Source organism: Serinus canaria, chromosome 15 (genome assembly GCF_022539315.1).
Source record: "Serinus canaria isolate serCan28SL12 chromosome 15, serCan2020, whole genome shotgun sequence".
Taxonomy (NCBI): Eukaryota; Metazoa; Chordata; class Aves; order Passeriformes; family Fringillidae; genus Serinus; species Serinus canaria.
Genome location: NC_066329.1, coordinates 248,415 through 270,936, shown reverse-complemented (window position 1 = coordinate 270,936; position 22,522 = coordinate 248,415). Strand labels below are relative to the sequence as shown.

General features: G+C 50.0%; 1 protein-coding gene across 5 annotated transcripts in view; it reads left to right on the top strand.

Moving 5' to 3' along the window:
- POLE (DNA polymerase epsilon, catalytic subunit) overlaps nucleotides 1–22,522 on the top strand; it is a 34,723-nt gene that overhangs the window by 949 nt on the left and 11,252 nt on the right. For 3 of the 5 annotated variants that reach the window (XR_007778908.1, XM_050980497.1, XM_009092506.4), the window contains exons 4-30: nucleotides 111–203; nucleotides 732–886; nucleotides 3,838–3,979; nucleotides 4,270–4,350; nucleotides 4,593–4,700; nucleotides 5,099–5,209; nucleotides 5,480–5,565; nucleotides 6,248–6,367; nucleotides 7,448–7,580; nucleotides 8,193–8,306; nucleotides 9,066–9,278; nucleotides 9,947–10,054; nucleotides 10,734–10,862; nucleotides 11,672–11,774; nucleotides 11,850–11,996; nucleotides 12,577–12,722; nucleotides 13,510–13,658; nucleotides 14,023–14,115; nucleotides 14,790–14,934; nucleotides 15,411–15,568; nucleotides 17,484–17,679; nucleotides 19,899–20,113; nucleotides 20,363–20,465; nucleotides 20,662–20,742; nucleotides 20,819–20,941; nucleotides 21,027–21,245; nucleotides 21,566–21,775. Coding sequence is in view for 4 of the 5 variants with exons in the window: in XM_050980497.1 (XP_050836454.1) it covers nucleotides 111–203; nucleotides 732–886; nucleotides 3,838–3,979; nucleotides 4,270–4,350; nucleotides 4,593–4,700; nucleotides 5,099–5,209; nucleotides 5,480–5,565; nucleotides 6,248–6,367; nucleotides 7,448–7,580; nucleotides 8,193–8,306; nucleotides 9,066–9,278; nucleotides 9,947–10,054; nucleotides 10,734–10,862; nucleotides 11,672–11,774; nucleotides 11,850–11,996; nucleotides 12,577–12,722; nucleotides 13,510–13,658; nucleotides 14,023–14,115; nucleotides 14,790–14,934; nucleotides 15,411–15,568; nucleotides 17,484–17,679; nucleotides 19,899–20,113; nucleotides 20,363–20,465; nucleotides 20,662–20,742; nucleotides 20,819–20,941; nucleotides 21,027–21,245; nucleotides 21,566–21,775 (3,681 nt within the window). In the remaining variant the exon portion in view is untranslated. The remainder of the gene's footprint in view (nucleotides 1–110; nucleotides 204–731; nucleotides 887–3,837; nucleotides 3,980–4,269; nucleotides 4,351–4,592; nucleotides 4,701–5,098; nucleotides 5,210–5,479; nucleotides 5,566–6,247; nucleotides 6,368–7,447; nucleotides 7,581–8,192; nucleotides 8,307–9,065; nucleotides 9,279–9,946; nucleotides 10,055–10,733; nucleotides 10,863–11,671; nucleotides 11,775–11,849; nucleotides 11,997–12,576; nucleotides 12,723–13,509; nucleotides 13,659–14,022; nucleotides 14,116–14,789; nucleotides 14,935–15,410; nucleotides 15,569–17,483; nucleotides 17,680–19,898; nucleotides 20,114–20,362; nucleotides 20,466–20,661; nucleotides 20,743–20,818; nucleotides 20,942–21,026; nucleotides 21,246–21,565; nucleotides 21,776–22,522) is intronic. The other 2 variants (XM_050980499.1, XM_050980498.1) reach the window with 2 other exon arrangements.

Here is a 22,522-nt window from a genome sequence, read left to right as displayed (position 1 = left end):
GAGCTCCCCAGGAAAGGAGAGGGAGCTCAAGACCTCCTGGGCTGCCTGTTTTGGGATGATCCCCTCCCAAGGACAAAGATGCAGTGCTCAACCCCTGGGTCTCTTGACAGGGCTGTGAGCGGGAAGTGTCCTCCTTTCTCTCCAAGAAGTTCCAAGGGAAGATTGCAAAGCTGGAAACTGTCCCCAAAGAGGACTTGGATCTGGTCTGTATCCCTCTGGGGCATTTTGTTTTTGGACCTTGTACAGGTCTAGTGATGTAGGAAGGGATGAGCAGGGAGAGAAAGCAGCATGTTTGACTTAAATCTCCTGGTGCTCTGCCATCTCAGAAATGCGTGGCTAATTGCTTATCAGCAGTAATTACATTCCTCTCCTTGAACGTATCAGTTGTTTCAGACAATGTGTTCAGTACATTAATTTCTAGAATTAAAGTGGTTGGAGGAAGGACGATACTGCAGGAGGGGAGTGCTGCTCATGCTCGACCCATTCTTCCTCTTTTTCCCTGGGTAAATCCCACTTGTGGGTGCCTGCACAAGCAGCAGGGCTGGCTGGGCTCTTGCTGTGCTGCTCTTGTGCTCTTGACACACCCAGCAGAATCTCCCCTCAATGCTTTACTTTACCCCCATCAGCATCTCCTTTTTGGCCAATCCTTCCACCTGCATCGGTCTTGTTGGCCTTCCACCCTTCTCTCACGGTACCCATCCCTGAGCTGCCATTCTCTTGTTGCTTTGCAGCCAAACCACTTGGTAGGCCTGAAGAGGAACTACATCAAGCTGTCCTTCAAAACGGTGGAGGACTTGTTGAAGGTGCGGAAGGAGATTTCTCCTGCTGTGAGGAAAAACAGGGAGCAGGACCAGGCGAGTGATGTCTACACAACCATGCTGTCAAGGTGAGATCTCCCCCCAGGGGCTTCAATCAGTCTCTCGTGTTAATAATTCATAGAACCATGGAGTAGTTTTGGTTTGGAAGGGACCTCTAAAAGCCGTCTAGTCCAACCCACCTGCAATGAGCAGGGACACCTTCCTCTAGACCAGGTTGCCAGCGCTGGGACAGCACTTCTACAGAATCACAGACTGGTTTGGGTTGGAAGGGATCTTAAAGATAATCTCATCCACCCTCCTGTCAAGGGCGGGGGCACCTTCCACTAGACCAGATTGCTCCAAGCCCTGTCCAGCCTGGCCTTGGACACTTTCAGGGATGGGGCAGCCACAGCTTTTCTGGGCAATCTGTGCCAGTGCTGTCACACCCATTTAATAATTAGACCCTCTTGATTATTTCCCAACTCTCCTCAGAGTTATCGTGCCTGGGTGTGGCTCCTGCTATGCCTTTCTACCACCCATCTTCAGGGTGGTTCTTCCAGCTCTGTGCTGGACATTAAAAGGCCCCAGAGCTGATGGGATGGGGTGTGGTGGTATCTCTGGTTGCCTGTCATATAGTTTGCCCATTGCCTGTGAAAGGGTCCAGAGAGGCAATGGGCAATCTTACTTCTAATTGTGACCAAGACAGAAATAATCTAGCATTTTTTTTTTTCTCTCCTTCCCCTGACTCCTGCTGCCAGCGTCACCAGTGCCAGTGGGTGTCCTTGGTAGACTGACCAGGGGAGGGACTATGCTAGATCTGTTGTTTACAAGAAGAGATGGGCTGGTGGAAGATGTGGTGGTTGAAGGCCGTTTGGGGCACAGTGATCATGAAATTATAGGGTTCTCAATATTTGGTGAAATAAGGAGGAACATCAATAAAATTTTCACAGTGGACTTCTGGAGTGCAGACTTATTCAGAGAGTTCCTTGGAAAGCAAGAGGAATCCAGGAGGGGTGGGTGTGGCTCAAAATAGAGATCTTGAGGGCACAGAACAGACTGTCTCCGTGCACTGAAAGATGAGTGGGAAGGGCAGACGTTCAGCCTGGATGGGCAAGGAGGTTTTGAGGGAACTTAAGAATAAAAAGAGCATGTATCATCTGTGGAAGGAGGGTCTGGTATCTCAGGAAATATTTAAGGGGCTTGCTAGGGCATGTAGGAAAAAATTAGGCCAAACTTAATTGGGTAACTTTTGTGAAGGATAATAAAAAATGTTTTTACAAATATATTAATGGCAAAAGGAAGGGTAAGACCAACCTTGGTTCTCTACTAGATGCAGGAAGGAATTTAGTGACTGCCTATGAGGAGAAGGCAAAGGTCTTTAAAGCCTTCTTTACCTCAGTCTTTAGTGAAAAGATGGCTTGTCCTCAGGACAGCTGTCCTCCTGGGCTGGTAGATGGTGTCAGGGAGCAGAATGATCCTCCTGTTATCCAGGAGGAGGTGGTCAGAGAATTGCTGAGCCACTTGGATGTTCATAAATCTCTGGGCCCAGATGGGATCCACCCCAGGGTGATGAGAGAGCTGGCAGATAAGTTGGTGAAGCTGCTCTCCATCATTTACCAGCAGTCCTGGCTCACTGGGGAGGTTCCAGATGACTGTGATGCCCATTCACAACAAGGATGGGAAGGAGGATCCTAGCGATTATAGGCCAGTCAGTCTGACCTTGGTACCTGGTAAGGAAGTGGAACGGTTTATGAGTGTCATTACACAGCACTTAGAGGATGGCCAGGCTATCAGAGCCTGCCAGCAGGGGTTTAGGAGGGGTAGGTCGTGTTTGACCAACCTGGTCTCCTTTTATGACCAGGTGGCCCCCCTGGTGGATGTGGGAAAGGCTGTGGATGTGTCTGTTTGGACTCCAGCAAGGCCTTTGACACTGTCTCCCTCAGTGCACTCCTGGAAAAGCTGAAGCCCTTGGCTGGGACAGGAGCACTCTTTACTGGGTTCAGAACTGGCTGGATGGCCGGCCCAGACAGTGCTGGTGAGCAGCACTGCATCCAGCTGGCAGCCAGGCACCAGGGGTGTCCCTCAGGGCTCTGTGCTGGGGCCAGCTCTGTTCAATGTTTTTATTGACAACATGGATGAGGGGATTGAGTCTTTCATCAGTAAATCTGCAGATGACACTGAGCTGGGAGCGTGTGTCCATCTGTTGGAAGGTAGGAGGGCTCTGCAGGGAGACCTGGAATGGTTGGAGGGATGGGCAGAGTCCAGTAAGATGAAGTTTAATAATCCAATCCTGCATTTTGGCCACAATAATCCCCTGCAATGCTCTGGGCTGGGAACGGTGTGGCTGGACAGTGCCCAGGCACAAAGGGACCTGGGAGTGCTGGTCAACAGCCAGCTGAACGTGAGCCAGCAGTGTGCCCTGGTGGCCAAAAAGGCCAATGGCTCCTAGCCTGGACCAGAAATGGTGTGGCCAGCAGAACTAGGGAGGTCATTTTCCCCTTGTACTCGGCACTGGTGAGGCTGCACCTTGAGTGCTGTGTCCAGTTCTGGCCCTTCAGTTTGGGAAGGACATTAGGATGCTGGAGTACCAGAGAAGGCAATGAGGCTGGTGAGGGGCTTGGAACACAAACCCTGTGAGGAACAACTGAGGGAGCTGGGATTGTTTAGCCTGGAGAGAAAGAGACTCAGATGACCTTATCACGGTCTACAGCTTCCTGAAAGGTGGTTGTAGTCAGGTGGGGTTTGGTCTCTTTCTCCAGGCAACAGCTGACAGAACAAGAGGACACAGTCTCAAGGGAAATTTAGGTTGGATGTTAGGAAAAGGTTTTTTACTGGAAGAGTGATAAAGTACTATAATCATCTGCCCAGGGAGGTGGTGGAGTCCCTATCCCTGCATGTGTTTAAAAAAAGATTGGATGTGACACTCAGTGCCAGGGTGTAGTTGAGGTGTTAGGGCTGGGTTTGAAACTTAAGGTCTCTTCCAACCCAGTGATTCTGTGTGACACATGGATAAGGCAGCTGCTTCCCTCTGCTCTTGCAGTGCTTTGAGTGGGGGCAGTCTAAGCACAGATGAGGAAGGAGCCTCAAAAAAAATTGCTAACCAGATGGACAACATTGTGGATATGCGGGAGTATGATGTGCCTTACCACGTTCGCCTTTCCATCGACCTGAAGATCCATGTGGTGAGCTTTGCTTTCCCAATCACACTCCTGAAGCGCAGAAAAGTTTTTTCTCTCCAACACCTTTAGAAAAGTATTGGTGACAATGAGTTCATGTCTAGAGCTCAGTTCTGTTCTGCTAGTCTTCATATTTAATGGCACACAGAAAAGCTACCTGATTAATGCATGGCAATAGTTAGAACTTTTTTTCTGGGCTGCCTGTGATCGCCACAGTTCCATCCGCAGCAGCTGGATGGAGTGACATGGGGATGTGGCCCTGCCATAAGGCACTAGCCACCCTCATCTCTCCACAGGCTCACTGGTACAATGTGCGATACCGGGGCAACGCCTACCCACCTGAAATCACCCGCCGAGATGACCTTGTGGAGAGGCCGGTGAGCACTGGTTCTTTGTGCAGATGTTCTGCCCCAACAGACTGGTGTCTGATGTGCTGCCAGTGTAAAACCATGGCAGCAGGGGAAACACTGGGCTTGGGTAGTGACTTTTGCGTTGATAAAGCACTAAAAACCATTAACGGGGATGTTCTGGTTCACTTACTGGACCAACACTGGGTTTTATGGGAAACATCCTTTTAGTCAGCTCTGAAATCTTTTCTAATGGATTTGGTCTTGCCCAGGATCCTGTTGTTCTTGCCTTTGATATTGAAACAACTAAACTCCCTTTGAAGTTTCCTGATGCAGACACAGACCAGATCATGATGATCTCCTACATGATTGATGGGCAGGTAAGGATACTAGGATGGTTTCCTTGGGGCTTGGGCAGCAAAGCCAGGAAGCAGCCCAACATTGCCCTCTAATCCTGCTGTCTCCAGGCTAGCCATGCTGCTAGCTGCATGATGTGTGGCTGTGGGAATGGCATTGATGTCTGGGTGATGTTTCATGGAACCCAGCCCAGGTTGTTGGTGCTTCTCTGCAGGACAGAGACAACACTGGTGTCCTGTGTTGTCTCTACATGGCCTCCTTTTTTGATGGTCAATGACGCTTCAGTGGATGACTCCTGAAATGTTGTTCCCCCTTGACAGAAGCTCTGGCTTTCAAGAGAAAAGCATCCCCTTGTCTGAGCAGCATTTTTGAGTTGTCTGTGACTTCAGTCCTCCTAACTGCCTTCTTGTCACCTCCTCAGGGCTACCTCATCACAAACAGGGAGATTGTCTCAGAGAACATTGAAGACTTTGAGTTTACTCCCAAGCCGGAGTATGAGGGTCCATTTTGTGTCTTTAATGAACCAGATGAGGTAAGTCAGTTCTGTTCTGCCGAGTTTTACCTGCCTGGAGCTTTTCTTGGCCAGAGAGCTCATTCCCTGGCAGATTGCCTCCCTGGGGATCCCAGTAAGTCCAGCAGGGCTGTTTGTGCTTTTGTTTCCTGGGAATAAGGGTGAGAGAAATCAGTTTTGGGCTAGGTGCAGAAGAAAGAGGAAGGGTGGAACAAACTGTGTGGTATCTACCACTTCCCTGTGGAGGAGATGAAGTTCCTTAAATTACACATCTTTTCTGTTTCATGCCAGGCTCATTTAATCCGGAGATGGTTTGAACATGTCCAGGAGACCAAACCCACCATCATTGTCACATACAATGGAGACTTCTTTGACTGGTAAGATCAGGGGTGATGACTAAACTGGCTGACTGGGAAGATCAGGGATGATGACTAAACTGGCAATGTGTCACCTGAGCTAGAGGGCAAGGTCAGGTTCCATCCTCAACATCCTTCCATAGCTCAGACAGTGTGGGGAGGTCATGTGACCACATGCGGGGCAGGCATGTCCTGCACCTCACCAAATCCTGTGGTCATTGGCTTGGCAGTAGGACTTTCTGAAGAGCCCCATCCACTTGCCTGAGCTGCTTTTAAACCCTTGGCAATATGGGAATGTCAGCATATGGATGAACTCGATCATGGGAGAGCAGGGAGTGGGTCCTGGAGACCTGGAGGGTATTGGAAGAAGTGTGCAGATGAGCCTGGGGAAGCAGGAGGAGAGGGACTACACACCTCTGCCTTCAGATACAGTATACAAGCAAGCAGCTTTGCCTCTTGAACCACAAAATGGTTTGGGTTGGAAGAGAGTTTAAAAATCATCTTGTTCCAGCCCCACTGCCGTGACCAGGCACACCTTCCACTAGACCAGGTTGTTTCAAGTCCTACCTAGAAGTCTATAAACAGATAAATAAAAAGAAAAAAATTATTAGGTAGTTTGTAACAAAGCGATTATGGAACCATTGTTAGAGATGCAGGAAAATGGCTGTTCTGCTCCTTCTCTTCATGCTACCTCTTTTCTCAGGCCCTTTGTGGAAGCAAGAGCAGCAGCTCATGGAATTAATATGTATCAGGAAATTGGGTTTCAGAAGGACAGCCAGGGAGAGTACAAAGCATCCCAGTGCATCCATATGGACTGTCTGAGGTACTGAATACTGCCCCTCTACCACATAGCTGTGTCTTTATCTCTTCAGTTCAGATAAAATACCTATGGTTGTATTTAAATACTGTTCTCATGTTCTATCTGTTGGAAGCTTTGTGTGTCACGTTCTTCAGCTGTGTAATAATGCATTCCTGTGTTGTCTTCTTCCCCTTGGTGTGCTGCATTCCAAAGGAGCTGCCAAGTCTTTCCCTGAAGGGTTCCCAGACTGCTCTTGTCCTGTAGCCTTGTAGCAGGTCCAGTAAGTCTAAACAAGAAAGGAGAAACAGTCCAGGAAGGAATTTGGACTGTTTACCTAAATTAACTAACGAGAAGAGGGGAAAAAAGCAAGAGCAAGCAGAAGCAAAGCAGAAGCAGAGCAGAAGCAAGAGCAAAGCGAAAAGCAGGGCAAAAAGCAAAAACAGCACTATGTACAGTCTGTATGTCCCGCCGGCCGTGGAAAGTGGCTGATAAGAGGCCCAAAACAAACCTTTCACTCTGCAGAGCCAGTCTTGAAGGCACAGAACATAATATCCAGCATAAATAACACAGATGAATGGGGATATCAGCATCCTATAACGTCACCCTAGGACAGTGTTTGATTGCTGATTTGGAAGGAGAGAGAAAGGGAGGGTTAAGATTTGGCCATTGGAGCAGCGAAAGGGACTATAGCCTCACCTACCAGCCTCCTGACATAAAGGGAAAAGGAAAGGACACATGGGAGAGACAGAACTGTAGGGTTTTATGTTAGTTTTTCCCCCTGGAGAGTCTGGGCTCTGGAGCACAGCTGGATGTTCTTGCAGGTGGGGTCTTCTTCAGCAGAGAAATTTTTATCTTAAAGCCACTGAGGGTACTGGAAGGTGGAAATTATGAGCAGTGGTAGGGAGATGGACAGTGGGGGTTGTTCTGGTTGGGCTAGCTAAAGTCGGACAGCCTTGTCCAACTGCATCCACTCTTCTTGGATGCTGGGCTGTCCTTGGTGAGAGATCTCCATGGTAGTTGAGGTCCCCTTCACAATCTTGACCCTGTTTTGAAAGTCAGGTCTTGTTTCTCTGCACAAACTGATATTTTCCTGATTCTGTCCAGGTGGGTGAAGAGAGACAGTTACCTTCCAGTGGGAAGTCACAACCTAAAAGCAGCAGCTAAAGCAAAACTGGGTTACGATCCAGTGGAGCTGGACCCTGAGGAGATGTGCCGGATGGCCACGGAGGAGCCTCAGGTATTCTCTCCCTGTGCTCTATGGGAAAACAAGCCTTGAGCAGCTGCAATATGACTGAGTTTGTAAGTTAGAGTGGATTTTGGGAAATTAACCAAATCTGTCTCCCCAGATTTCCCATGCCTTAAAAGCTCACAGGGAGAAGGAACAGTATTCCCCTGAAGTTATTCTGGCCCTGACATTGCACTGTGCATTCTATGTATTTATTTACATTAGTGTGGGGTAAAATGCACCACTGAAATCAGAAACACCACGAAGAACTGAGACCTGCTGGGGGAATAGGAGAGGGTTAGTGCTCCAGGTGTCATAGGTAGGAGGTTCTGCTGAGCCCTGTAGCAGCTTCCTGAGACGCAAACTGGGTGGATTCTGTGCCTTCAGTTCATCTTCCCTCTTGCTTCTGAGTTAGAGCTGACATGTTTCTCTTTGATTAGAACTAAAGCAGGATGGCCTCAGAAGCAAACACATTATTCTTTACAACCTAGGCTATGGGTACATACGCCTTTTCCTTCTTCTTGCTAATAGGAGAATGTCCAGCAGGAAGCAGTGGAAGATCATTGTCATTGAACCACTCTCACATGGGATTGGGATTCATTTGCTTCTCTTGTTCCTTGACAGACCCTGGCCACCTACTCAGTGTCCGATGCCGTTGCTACTTACTACATGTATATGAAGTACGTGCATCCCTTCATTTTTGCCTTGTGTACCATCATTCCCATGGAGCCTGATGAGGTGAGTGCTTTCCCAAAATGATCTCTTTTCTGGGTGAAGTACCATGATTCCCACTCTGCAGGGATGCTCTGGCCACAGATCTGATTCCCACTGCCTAGATACTCTTCATGTGTGGCAGGGAGGAAGGGAGGGTGGATTTAGAGGCTGCTCCTTCCTCCTACAGCCGTGGGGTGTTTGGAGACAGGTTTCTATAAGAAGACACCTGACATTTGGCAGTGTAGGGCTGGAGCTAGAAAAGCTAGGCTGATGCTCCGTGCTCAGCCAAGTTCACTTGTCAGTGAACTTGTTCAACTTGGCTGTTGTAGGGAGGATGATGAGGAAGCTGTCAAGCATGTAGAAGATGTCTGTCCCCACCTGGTTGAGCTGACAAAGGCACTTGATGCTGCAGATATGTCACCAGCTGAAGCTGTCCAGCTTGTTGTGTGACAGTCCAATCTTGCCAGTGCTGGGACAGCACTTCTACAGAATCACAGACAGGTTTGGGTTGGAAGGGATCTTAAAGATATCTTTATCTTTAGATATCTTTAGATAAGAAAGCTCATCCACCCTCCTGTCAAGGGCGGGGGCACCTTCCACTAGGCCAGATTGCTCCAAGCCGTGTCCAGCCTGGCCTTGGACACTTTCAGGGATGGGGCAGCCACAGCTTCTCTGAGAAACCTGTGCCAGTCCAGTGCCTCACCACACTCACAGGGAAGAAGTTGCTCCTGATATTTAAATCTACTATTTTTTAATTTGAATCCAGATTTGGTTTATGTGCAGGTGTTAAGAAAAGGATCTGGGACACTGTGCGAGGCACTGCTGATGGTTCAGGCCTACCATGCCAACATCATCTTCCCCAACAAGCAGGAGCAGGAATTCAACAAGCTTACAGAAGATGGACATGTGCTGGACTCAGAGACCTATGTGGGAGGCCACGTGGAAGCACTAGAATCTGGGGTCTTCCGCAGCGACATTCCCTGCCGCTTCAAAATGGTAATGGGCCAGCAGCCAGCCTGGCATTTCCACTGTTGTTGGCATCTCCAGTGTATCCCTGTTGGGCTTCTAGGTCAGCATCTAGAATCACAGAAATCAGTAAGGTTGGAAAAGCCCTTTAATGCTGCCAAGTCCAACTGTTAACCCAACATTGCCAAGGAGACCATGACTGTCCCCAAGTGCCACATCTGCATGTCTTCTGAACACTTTCAGGGATAGTGATTTCACCACTGACCTCAACAGCCTGTTCCAGTGCTTGGCAACCTCCAGGAGACCCTTGCTACCTGAAGCTGGGCTGGGATGGGGTGGGAGGAGATCTCTAAGTGGCCATCTGTGCTTCAATGGGAAAGCAAGCAATCCAAAGCTTGTTGACAGCAAGGGATGGTGGTGAAATAGGGTTTTGGGTTTGTTTATCAGCCAGTGTTTCTTGAAAGTTAGGCTTCTGTCACTTGGGGTCCTGTCCTCTCAAACTGAGCTGCTTTTGAACCCTTCCTGAGGGCTTTTTACCTGTTTCTGCTACCTTCATCACTTCCCCCAGTGCCTGAACATGTCCCTTACAGCTTAGAGGTCCCCAAGCGAAGCAGGGACAGGGATATGGGGCAGAGGCTGCCAGCCTGCAGCCAGGGACAGCTGCCTATGGCCTCACTGCCATCTCCATGTCCCTGTAGAATCCTGCTGCCTTCGACTTCCTGGTGCAGCATGTGGAGAAGACCCTGCAGCACGCCATTGAGGAAGAGGAGGGTCTTCCCTTGGATCAGGTCACCAACTTCCAGGAGGTACAGCACCCGCACCATGGCTGAGTTGGGCAGGAAACTGGGACTGCAGCTCTAAAATACTTGTTTGGGTTTGGTTTATGTTCTACAAAGAAAGACTTAAGAAGCCCATCTACAGGCTGAGTCCTACAGCCCAGCCTGGAGATCAAGGTCTCTGCCCCATCTGAAGAATGCAGCTCCTGCTTTTCCCTTCATGGGTTCAACCAGGAGCAAAGCTCTGAGAGAGCTGGGAAGGAATTTAGGGAGAAGGCAGACCCCCTCAGATATCCCAAATGCTCTTGTTCCTCTTGTTCCCCACTTCTTACCAGGTACAAAAGTGCAGGTTGCCCCTCTCCAAATCCAAGTCTGGAGTTTCTTGGAGGGCAGCACTAGACTGGGGACCTCTGATCTTTGCTGTTGTCTCCATTAACACATTTGCACTGAAAAGGTCCTTGATCAAGTCATGTTTAGGAAGCAGCTGCTTCCACTTCCCAGGTATCCCTATGGAATAGCTTATCCTGGACATCGAAATCAAAACCTAAAGCACCAGTGGTCAAGGAGACCCTGATCAGCTCCTTTGATCCTTTAGATCCGTCCCCAGAGCCTGTGGCGAGTGTGCCTATAAAGAAGAACCAAATTCAAAAACTATTTGAATCAATAACTCCTTCCTGCCCTAATTTAATTTCTCTTTATCTCACCCCAGGTTTGTGATGAAATCAAGGCCAAGCTGAATTCCCTGAAGGATGTTCCCAACAGAATTGAGTGTCCTCTTATCTATCATCTGGATGTGGGGGCCATGTACCCCAACATCATTCTGACCAACAGGTTGCAGGTGGGTAACATCAGTCTTGTCTCTCCTAATCTGAATTCCAGATGACCTTGATGATCCCTCTGGATCCCCTTAAAAGCAAGGGCTGGACTTTCTGTGCAGGGTAGGGGAAGCAGATGAGGCTGGGTGTGAAATTTGGTCAAGGTGCCATGGAATTGTAGAATCATGGAATTATTTTGGTTGAAAAATCCCTCTAAGACCATTAAGTCCAACCACTCTGCCAGCATTGCCAAAGCCACCACTAACCCATGTCCCCAGGTAGCACATTCACATGGCTTTTAAATACTTTCAGGAGAATGCCACTCTGAGCAGTCTGTCCCACTGTCTGATCACTCTTTTAGTGAAGGATTTTTCCCTAATATCCACCCTAAACATCTTCTGGCACAACTTGAGGCTGTTTTTTCACTTGTTCCCTGGGAGCAGGTCCTGACGCCCACCTGGCTCCACCCTCCTGTCAGGGAGTTGTAGGAACAAGAATGTCCTCCCTGAGCCTACTTTTCTCCAGGCTGAGCCCCCAGCTTCCTCAGCTGCTCCTCACCAGACTTGGGCTCCAGCCCCTTCCCTACCTCTATTGTCCTCTGGATGACTAGGTCTTCAGAGACTGCTGCAGCTTTAGCTAGAACTCTTCCCAGAAACCTAGCTGTTGTTTTGAGGAGCTAGTGCTCCTGAAAGGCTTTGGAAAGGGGATCTCACTGACTACTATCTCTGATGTTCACACCTGTGCTCTCCTGCCACTCACCACCTGTTCTAGCATGAGTTGTCATTTGGGGACCTGTCCCCTCTAACACCTGTGTATCTGTTACTGCATCCAGCCCTCTGCCATGGTGGATGAGGCCACATGTGCTGCCTGTGACTTCAACAAGCCAGGTGCCAACTGTCAGCGTCGGATGACGTGGCAGTGGAGAGGAGAGTTCAGTAAGTACAGCCCACAGAGATGGAGCCAAATTCCTGCTTCTCCTCTGAGAGACTGATCACTGCCCTCCTCTGCAGTGCCTGCCAGCCGCAGTGAGTACCACCGCATCCAACAGCAGCTGGAGTCAGAGAAGTTCCCTCCTTTGTTCCCTGATGGACCACCCCGTGCCTTCCATGAGCTCTCCCAGGAAGAACAAGCCAAGTATGAGAAAAAGCGCCTAGCAGGTAAAAATATGAATCGAGGTCATGATCCTGGCAGTGTTTTATAACCTGGATCATGAGCAGTATTCAGCAGTAGTGGCCCCTCCTAGGGCTGTGGGGTGAGGTCAGGCTAGTCTCAGAACTTCTCCAGTATCCCAACAGACTCATGCATGCTTCCTACAAGGAGCCAGGCACTGGTACCTCTGTCAGCGTTTCCCTTTCTCTTGGAGAGCCGTGGATTTTAGCTGAAATATGAATGGCTCCATTTTTTGTCAGGCTGCTAAATAAAGCCAGTTAATGAAAGAGAAACATCACATTATCCTGTCACCTGGAGGGAAGCTGTCCAGCAGAACCAACTGGCTGGGCTGAGAGCCTGGGTTTGTAGGTGGGCCATATGATTAGTTTGTTTTCCCCCTGGCCCTCCACCTCCCATAAAGAGGTGCTGCATCTTTCCATACTGGGATCTTCCTCTCCCTTTGCAGTAGGACTGTCCCCCACTCACCCATGCATTATGCTTAGCTGCCTCCCTATCCCTACTCTGCTCATCCCTCCGTAGCAGGGCAGCCATCCCTGACAATCTCCCTCTGTCTCCTCCCTTGACCAGATTACTGCCGCAAAGCATACAAGAAGATCCACGTCACCAAGGTGGAGGAGCGAGTCACCACCATTTGCCAACGAGAAAACTCTTTCTATGTGGACACGGTGCGAGCATTCCGGGACCGCCGATATGAGTTCAAGGGGCTGCACAAGGTACCAAGCTTGGGTGCTGGTCAAGTTGTCTTGCCAAGCCTGGGGACCTCTTGTGCCTTACTGAAAACCTCAAAAGGATTACTCTGTTGGCTTCCCACTGATAGAGGGCAGGGTTGTATTAGTTATTGGGAAGAAAATCTTCCCTGTGAGGGAGATAAGGTGCTGGCACAGATTGACCAGAGAAGCTGTGGCTGGCCCATCCCTCCCAAGTGTCCAAAGCCAGTTGGGTTAGATGGCACTTAAAGCAACCTGGTCTAGTAAAAAGGTGTTCCTGCCCAAGGCAGGGGGTGGGATGAGATGAGCTTTAAGGTGCCTTCCACCCCAAACTATTCTAGGAGGCCCAGGGGCTCTACATCTGGCAGAGTTAATTAAAGAGCTGGTTGCTTTGCAGTGCCTCCCTGCTGCCTCTTTTGCCATGATTCCCAAGGCTGACAGAGAGGTTTTCCTACACTGGTGATTCTGCTGTTAGCTGGCCATGATGGATTGCATCAGGCAGTGTATTGAGTTCTTCCCTGCACACATATGGTGCAGCACAGCTGGTGCTGCTTCAATTCCGATCAGCGATGGGAGCTGCAAGTCTCATCTGACAACTGACAAAGTGCCTCTGTGCTGCTGCCAAGCCCTCCTGTGCTGTAAAAGAAAATGGGATGTTTGACTCATGATGCTGATCTTTGGCAAAGATATATTCCTGTAGAGCTGCAGTGCTTTACTGGGACTGAGTGAAAACTATTTGGGTGCCACCAGCAGTGATATGTGGAATTGTCCTAACTCTGCCCTTGTCATGCAGGTGTGGAAGAAGAAGCTGTCTGCAGCAGTGGAGACAGGAGATGCCTCTGAAGTGAAACGCTGCAAGAACATGGAGATCCTCTATGATTCCCTTCAGCTGGCCCACAAGTGCATCCTCAACTCCTTCTATGGATATGTCATGAGGAAAGGGTGAGTCTCCTCTGAGCCATCCAGGATCCTCTAGAGAGGACCTTTGGAAACCAGGATTGTCCTGCTGAGGTAGTCACTTCCTGAAGCACCAAGATGAGAATAGGTCCTGCCTGCAACACTCTTCTCTTGCTTCTACCCACTACTCCTCATCCCGGAGACTCTTACCAGACATTAAATGATTGAAATCTTGTCAGTAAGTGGGTTTTCAGCTTTTATGGAGCATGATAAGTAGAGAATTTCATAGGAAAACAATGCCCACTGTTGTGTTTCTTGCCCTTCTTCCCCTAGAGATCCTCCTGCCCTTCCATAGCTGAGTTTTGGAGGGGGCATGTCATTGTTTTAACTGTGACTCCTCTGTTCACAGAGCTCGCTGGTACTCCATGGAAATGGCTGGCATTGTCTGCTTCACGGGGGCAAATATCATCACCCAGGCCAGAGAGCTGATCGAGCAGATTGGGTGAGTGTGTGCTGAGCTGAAGAAGGTCCATCTGCATCTAGGGCAGATGTGGGAGCATGTTAAACACTTGAGTTTTCAGAGCGATGGAACACATTTCTTGTGAGGAGGAAGGGCTGAGAAAGCTGGGGGTTTTCATCCTGGAGAAGAGAAGGCTCCAGGGAAACCGTAGAGCTCCTTTAAATGGTTAAAGAGAATCCAAGAAAGATGCAGACAGATTTTGGAAAACAGCCAGGAGTGGTGGGACAAGAGGGAGTGGCTTCCCACTGCCAAAGGACAGGGTTAGATGGAATATTCAGAAGAAATTCTCTGCACAACTTGCCCAGAGAAGCTGTGGCTGCCCCTGGACCCCTGGAAGTGTTTCAAGGCCAGGTTGGACAGGGCTTGGAGTAAGCTGGTCTAGGGATAGCTGTCCCTGCCCATGACACAGAGTTGTTGGAATGTGATGAGCTTTAAGGTTCCTTCCAAATTGAAGTGATCTGTGACTCTCTGATTCTATGAGCATTCAGATTCCTGACACTGCTGTGGTATTTGAGGGTTTGCTTTGCAGAAGGGAACAGATTGGATGGAACAGGCTGCTGCTTAGTGGGGGACACAGCACTGATCCTCACCTCTCATCCACTCTGCTCCTGACAGTGGCCTGCCTTCCTTCTTTCCTTCCTTCCTTTCTTCCCTAGGAGACCCCTAGAACTGGATACCGATGGGATTTGGTGTGTCCTTCCCAACAGCTTCCCAGAGAACTTTGTCATCAAGTCAACCAATATAAAGAAGCCAAAAGTAACCATCTCTTACCCAGGTGCCATGCTGAACATCCTGGTGAAGGTGAGTCTGGCACCTGTCCAGACCAGCTCTGCAGCCTGGGAAAAGGAGATGGAGAGCTGATGAGTTGGGAGAGCCCCTCTTCCATCTCCATTCCCTATGTAGTGGGTGAGATTTTGGGGGTGGTGGCCCTGGAAAGCATCTGAGTGGAGAAAGAGGCTCAATATCCTCCATCAGAGGGGAGTCTGTAAGGGGCCAGGTCAGTTGCATGCTCGTGCTGGTAGGGAGTCCCGTGCAAGGTCTAAACCTATCCTCTGCTTACTCCAGTCTCTATAAGAGAAGAAGATATCATTTTAGGGTCGAAAGTCTTTTTCTTCTCAACAGGCAGGAAAGGTGCTTTGACCTTCATGTCCTAAATTGTGCTGTAGCTCCCAGAAGGGTGCTCAGGTGTCCCTTTGGGCAGGGTGTGTCCCAGGGGCATCTACTGGTGTGACCGGACAGCTGTAGATTGAAGCTGTTCTCCTGGGGCTGTGCCACAGGAAGGCTTCACAAATGACCAGTACCAGGAGCTGCAGGATCCAGCCTCACTCACCTATATCACGCGCTCAGAGAACAGCATCTTTTTTGAAGTGGATGGTCCATACCTGGCCATGATCCTTCCAGCCTCCAAAGAGGAGGGCAAGAAGCTGAAGAAAAGGTGAGATTTCAAAGCTTGAAATATTGCCTCTTCCCTTGAGTTGAAAGACAGAGGATCTCGTTGCCTTTGTACCTGTGGGGTATATTGGTCCTTGCCTCCAGAGCCAGCAGCATTTAACTCACTGTCTTTAAATGACAAGTTCCTTACATCAGATCATTGTACCCAGCTACTATGGCAGTAAATTTTAGCAGATAACAGCAAAATGACATTTCTTCAGCCTAATGACCAGACATCTGCCTATTTGGCTCTGAGGTGTGCAGGAGAACATTGGCTTTGCTTCTGAGGATTTCTAATACTTGTATTCAATCTAATCTGTTTAAACTCAGCAGTTCCTGCCTTCCTATTTTTCAAGAGTTCACAGACTTCCAGTAACACTTCTATGTATTTCCCCTTCCCTCTCCATCTGTAAGTAGGACTGGTTCTGCCATTATAGGACAGTTGTATCCAAACTTCACTGATTTTTCAAAGACCACCTCCTAACCAAGAATGTGAGCTAGAGCGGTAACATTCATTATTTTGGGTGGCAGCCCACAGACCTTAGTCTGACTCCAAAACATGCTGTTGCTGTCCCCAGCACCCTCTGTCCTCACAATACTGAACATTTTTGTATTAAATCCCTGACAGGACAAGGTTCTGCACACACCATTCCCTGCCAGTGCCCCTCTCCAGACATTCAGACCCTTCTGTAGGAGTGCAAGTGTTGCTCAGCTCTGAGTGGGCTGTGCTTGTACAACTCCCCGCAGGGGCTCTGGATTCCTATAGTTTAGGGATCTAAGAAAGGGCATTTATTTCCTGGTTACTCTCCAAGCACAACAGCCTGGAGGTGGCTGCAGGCACCGTGGTCGGTGGAGGAAGGAAAGGCTGTGCTGTTGGGAATGTGGGTAGGTGGGAGAAGGGCTGGCCAATCAGGTTTGAGTATCCCATCTTCTCACTGGTCATTCCCACAATGGCGGTTTGGGGTTTTTTTGAGACATACAGGTAATTTTCAGGGCTGTAAAAGGCAAAACAATGCAAGAAAAGAAAAGGCAAGAAGAAGGAATGTTCCCTTTGGTGTGTCATGTCTGCATGCATTTTTCTCTCAACTCCTCTGCCAGCATTGGAGTTGCCAGTTTCCTTCTTTCTAAATCTCTTCCTAATCTCTTCATTTCCCCACTTGGGCTCTCATCTCCCACCCTTACACAACAATTAAGGTCACTCCTCACCCTCAGTGCTGCATCAAGGTTTGGTGTGCTCAGCACAAGAAATCATGGAGCTGCTGGATTGAGTCCAGAGAAGGCCACGGAGATGTTACAAAGGCTGGAGCCCCTCTGCTCTGGAGCCAGGCTGGGAAAATTTACATGGGGAAGAGGAGGCTGCAGGGAGAGCTCAGAACCCCTCACAGTGCCTAAAGGGGCTCCAAGAGAACTGCAGGGGGACTCTGGACAAGGGCTGGAGGGACAGGACAAGGGGGAACGGCTTCCCACTGCCAGAGAGCAGGGTTAGATGAGATATTGGGAAGAAATTCTTGTCTGTGAGGGTGGTGTGACACTGGTAAAAGGTGCCCAGAGAAGCTTTAGCAGCTCCGCAATGTTCCAGGCCAGGCTGGACAGGGCTTGGAACCACCTGGCCTCGTGGAAGGTGTCCCTGCCCATGGCAGGGACATGGGATTGGATAATCTTAAAGATCACTTCTCCTTTGGTTTGATGAGTCAGTGTGGATGATCTGGGGCAAGAGCTGAGGTCCTTTTCTGAGGTAAAATGGTTGCTAGAGAAGCTGTAGATACTTGAGATTATCCAGGTGCAGCTGTGGCTCCTTTGAACATGCTGGATGGTGGCACAAAGGCATGGGGAGAAGCACGCTGGCAGGAGGGACACCGGTGGCACCCTGAGGGTTGTGTCCCTTGGTGTAGGCCAGGCTTATTCACACTCTCTCCTAGGTACGCCGTGTTCAACGAGGACGGGTCTCTGGCTGAGCTGAAGGGGTTTGAGGTGAAACGCCGGGGAGAACTGCAGCTGGTGAAGATATTCCAGTCATCTGTTTTCGAAGCCTTTCTGAAAGGCAGCACCCTGGAGGAGGTCTATGCTTCTGTGGCCAAGGTGGCTGATTACTGGCTGGATGTGCTCTACAGCAAGGTAGGCATAGCTCAGCAAATCTGCACTCCAAGGTGGAGCCTGGGAAGGAGTGTCTAAGCTGTCCAAGCAAAGTCCACCCTCCCACAGTGCTGGGAAGGGCACTGTGGGAGAGTGGACTTTGCTTGCATAGAGTCAGTGGTCTCCTGTGCCACTTTAACACTCAGTCACTTCACAGATGACACAGCTGTGTCATCTGTGGGACTGTGGATCTACTGGAAGGCAGGAAGCCCTGCAGAAGGAACTGGACAGGCTAGATCCATGTGCCAAACCCAGTGGTGTGAAGTTCAATAAGGCCAAGTGCCAGGTCCTGCACAGCGGTCACAACAATGCTGTGGAATGCTTCGTGCTGGGGGCAGAGGGTCTGGAAATGCACCTGACAGGAAAGGATCTGGGGGTGCTAGTCAACAGTGACTAAACACATGCCAGGTAGACAAGAAGGGCAATGGCACCTAGCCTGTACTAGCCATAGTGTGGCAAACAGGACCAGGGCAGTGACCATCCCCCTGTATTGGACACTGGTGAGGCACCATGAACCCCTCATGACAAGAAAGACGTTGAGGGGCTGGATCATGTCCAGAGAAGGGAAAAGAGCTGGGGAAGTGGCTGGAATGCAAGTCTAATGAGGAGCAGTTATGGGGGCTCAGCCTGGAGAAGAGGAAATTCAGGGGAGACATTCTTACTCTACAGCTCTCTGAGAAATAGGGCGGAACCATATGGGATGTACAACTTCCACAATCCACGTACAACTCCCAGCATGGGAGATGGGCACTTCTCCCAGGGAACAAGTGACAAGATTAGAGGAAACAGCCTCAAATTGCAGCAGGGGAGGTTTAGGTTGAATAATAGAGAAAATTTCATCTCCAAAAGGATTGTCCAGCTCTGGCACAGGCTGCCCATGGCAGTGGTGGAATCCCTTTCCCTGGAGGAATGTGTGGAGCTGTGTGGATGTGACACTTGGGTACATGGGTTAGTAGTGGCTTTGGTACTGTTGGGGGAATGGTTTGACTTGGTGATATTAGAGGGCTTTTCAACCCAAATGATTCTATGATTCTATGAGATAAGGGGGTGGGAAGGAACAAGAGTCTAACTAGGTCCTTGTCATGACCTGCTGGTCCAGGGGCATGATGTTCATCATAAATTCTCATCAGGTTGAACAAAGACACTGGTCACGTGTCAGGAACTCTTCATGTTTTATTGTACAGTCGCTGTAACTCCAGCAACCAGCCCACTGCATAAACTCAAAAGGTGTTAGTCAACAAGCCAATTCTTACAATAGACTTCCACAAGAGTGGAAGCAAACAAGCCCTTAATTCTGTATGGAACACTTCAATAAGCTCTCAACTCCTACCACAAGCTCCTCAAAATGCACTGTCTCACAAGCCACAATAGGCCACCAGTATTCAAGGGTACTGGCTAACAAGCTGCAATACACTATCACACAAAGGTGCTGACACGTGAGCCACAACACCACTACTCAAAGGTCCTGGCTAACAAGCCACAACACACCTTTACACAAGCTCCGAACTCCCACAACAGGGTTCAATACTAAGTGTGAAGTAGAATGTGATGGCCCTGCTTTGCTCAGGCAAAGCAAGGGAAGAAAACAAAGAATATTACCAGTCCCTAGATCTGTGTCCCTGGGTCTTGCTTTGGTCATGCCATATGGACGGTCCAGAGCTGGGGCAAACAATGAGACAAAGTGGAAGAGAAAGAGGAGAAAAAGAAGAAAGGGGACCTATTTGCTCCCTTTCATGCACAGCAAGCCCTTCTTCTGGATGTGTGTTGGAGAGGGAACTAAGCCTGAGTCTTAAGGCGTAGTAGGGAATTGGCTCAGAACAGCACTTGCCACACCTCTGTGGGACCCTCTCCTCCAATCACACCTTTCCTGTAGCAATATTCAGAATGTTTGAGACAAAACATGTTTAGTTCTGATCCTCTACAGTCCTTCGTTTTGTGATGCTGTTTTACAACAAATTCTGGGTGAGCCTAACTTTGTATGCACAACACAAAGCTGTACTGCCACAGCCCAGCTGTGGTACAAACTGATGCCAGTCTGAAACCCACACACCCTCTTTACTATAGATCCTACTGGCAGCTGCAGCAGGAAGCAATTTCCAGGCTCCCAGTAAAGAGACACATCAGCTGTGTGTGGTGTTCCCTCTTTCAGCAAAATTTGATCATTAGTTCTTGCTAACTTTGGGCTTTTCCCTGGCCTTCAGGCTGCCAACATGCCTGATTCAGAACTGTTTGAGCTCATCTCAGAGAACCGGTCCATGTCACGCAAACTGGAGGACTACGGGGAGCAGAAGTCCACCTCCATCAGCACTGCCAAGCGCCTAGCAGAGTTTTTGGGGGACCAGATGGTGAAGGATGCAGGGCTGAGCTGCCGCTTCATCATTTCCAAGAAACCAGAAGGGTCTCCTGTCACCGAGAGGTAACCCCCCTGGAGGGGCCAGGGCTTCTGGCAGTGTGGGAGAAACCAAGAGGGGATGGGCAGGCACAAGAAGGGAGGGAGCTGGAATACATGGCCATGTGATTACCTGAATCTGGCATAGGCCATGAGCAGGGCAGTGGTAACACTGGACAGCCCAGTGGCCTCACAGGAGTTAGAAGCCTGGAAGATCTCCACAGGCTGGGAAAGTAGATTGGGGGTGCTGGGACATTGATTCCCTGCCTTCCCCAGGGCCATCCCCCTTGCCATCTTCCAAGCCGAGCCCAGTGTACGCAAGCACTACCTCCGGAAATGGCTGAAGAGCCCCTCGCTGCAGGACTTCAACATCCGTGCGGTGAGTGAGGCATTCCTGCAGATGCCACCGCATCTGGGACATGGGCTTGTCCTGTTGGAGACACAACCTGGGCAGTGGCTTCCTGTGCTCACAAAGCAGGGGGGTGGGGTGAGGGTGCTACTGGGATATTTGATCCTGTGTCTGGGGGCCCTTCTGCTTGGCTTTCTTTTCTGCCCAAACTCTGCCCTCTTCCCAGATCCTGGACTGGGACTACTACATCGAGAGACTGGGCAGCACCATCCAGAAAATCATCACCATTCCTGCAGCCCTGCAGCAGGTATGGGGCAGTGAGGGGGTGGACAGAAGGAAGGATTTCTGCAGGAGACTCAGTGTGATTTGGAGCTATTCTGCAGGTAAAGAACCCAGTGCCACGAGTCCGACATCCAGACTGGCTTCACAAGAAGCTCCTGGAGAAGAATGATTTGTACAAACAGAAAAAAATCAATGAGCTTTTTGTTTCAAAAGGCAAGAAACAGGTAAAGGGGGAGGGAAAGGTGCTGGCAGTGCCAGTGGGGCTTTTCTCTTGCAGCCCACATCCTCCTGCTCTCCTTGCTCTCTCAGATTCTTGCCAACCTGCCTGTGGAGGGGACACCCAACTCTCAGGTCAGTGACATAGAGGACTTTGGGGCTGTCAAGATCCCTCTGCCACTACGTCCCATTGCAAATAAGCGGAAGCGCATCCTTGTAACAGAGGAAAGCCAAGAGCTGTCCCAGGACTTGGAGCTGTCCCAGTCCTGGCGGGAGATCCTGGGCCCACCTCCATCCCTTGGCACCACCAAGGTAGGTGAAGCAGATTGTGCAGGGGATGCCCCAGGACTGTACTCATCCATACAAGCTTGGGTGCTTCCAGGAGCAAGCTGTGGGTTTCCCAGCTGCACTCCGTGAACTCACACTCTGCACACACATGGTTCTGGGATACAAGGAGAAATACAACCAGGAGACAGAAAAGCAATCACTGATAGAGAAAAAGGGGGTGGTAGCTTCACAGGTGGGGCAGGAACATGAAGTGAGACTGGGAGCTGGAGGGCTCGGCTGTATGGTTTGATGTTGTGGGGCTGAGACACTTTTGCTGATTTCATGCTTACGGTCACCCCACTCAGGAGGAGCGTCTGGTCTGGCTGCGCTACCACCAGAAGAAGTGGGAGCTGCAGGCTCGGCAGCGGCAGGAGCGGAGGAAGAGGCGGCGGCTGGAGGATGGTGGGGTGGTGGCAGGTGGAGGAGTGCTCCGCGATGCCCTCTCCAAAGGGCTGAGCAGTTACCTGCGTCGGACAGCGCGCAGCATCCTGGACTTGCCCTGGCAGGTCGTGCAGGTACTGGGGAGGGGACCTGCCACAGAGCATCCTGGGGCACAAGCCTCACATTTACTCTCTGTGGTCAAATGCTGAAGTTCAGGAGCCCTGACCTACCTCATGTAAGTGTTAGCCCTGGGGAGCCCAGGAGGGGCTGCAGAGCCTCAGACTCACACATATCTGGATGGAAACAGGTATCTACAGAGTCATTCTTGGTGACTCTGAGATGCGTGGTAGATCTGTTTGTGGGGCAGCTCTAGTTCAGACCATGGGCAGCACTGCACAGTCACAGAACTGCAAAAACATCAGCTGAGGCTGGGGCAGCTTTTGTTTCCCTCTGGTCCCACATCCTCCTCAGTCAGGGCCACGCAGAACTGGGGTCCCAGGACCATGTCCTGGAATATCTCCAAGGATGGAGAGCATCACTTCCATCCATAGGCAACCTGGACCAGGTTCACCATTCTAGGGAAGAAGTTTCTGACATGCAGAGGAACCCTCCTGCTTTGTGCCCATGATGTCTGGTCCTGCCACTTGGCACCACTGGAAAGAGTCAGGTTCTGTTCCTCTCTGCACTTCCCATTGGGTATATATATGTGGATGAGATCCCTCTGAGCTTTTTCTGCTCTGAGATGGACAGTCCCAGTTCTGCCTGTCTGCCCTGATATGAAAGATGCTCCAATCCCTTCTTCCTCCTTGTGGCCCTTCACTCTATTCCTTGTGTCTCTGTCCTGTGTTAAGGAGCCCAGCATTGGACATGGGATTCCAGTG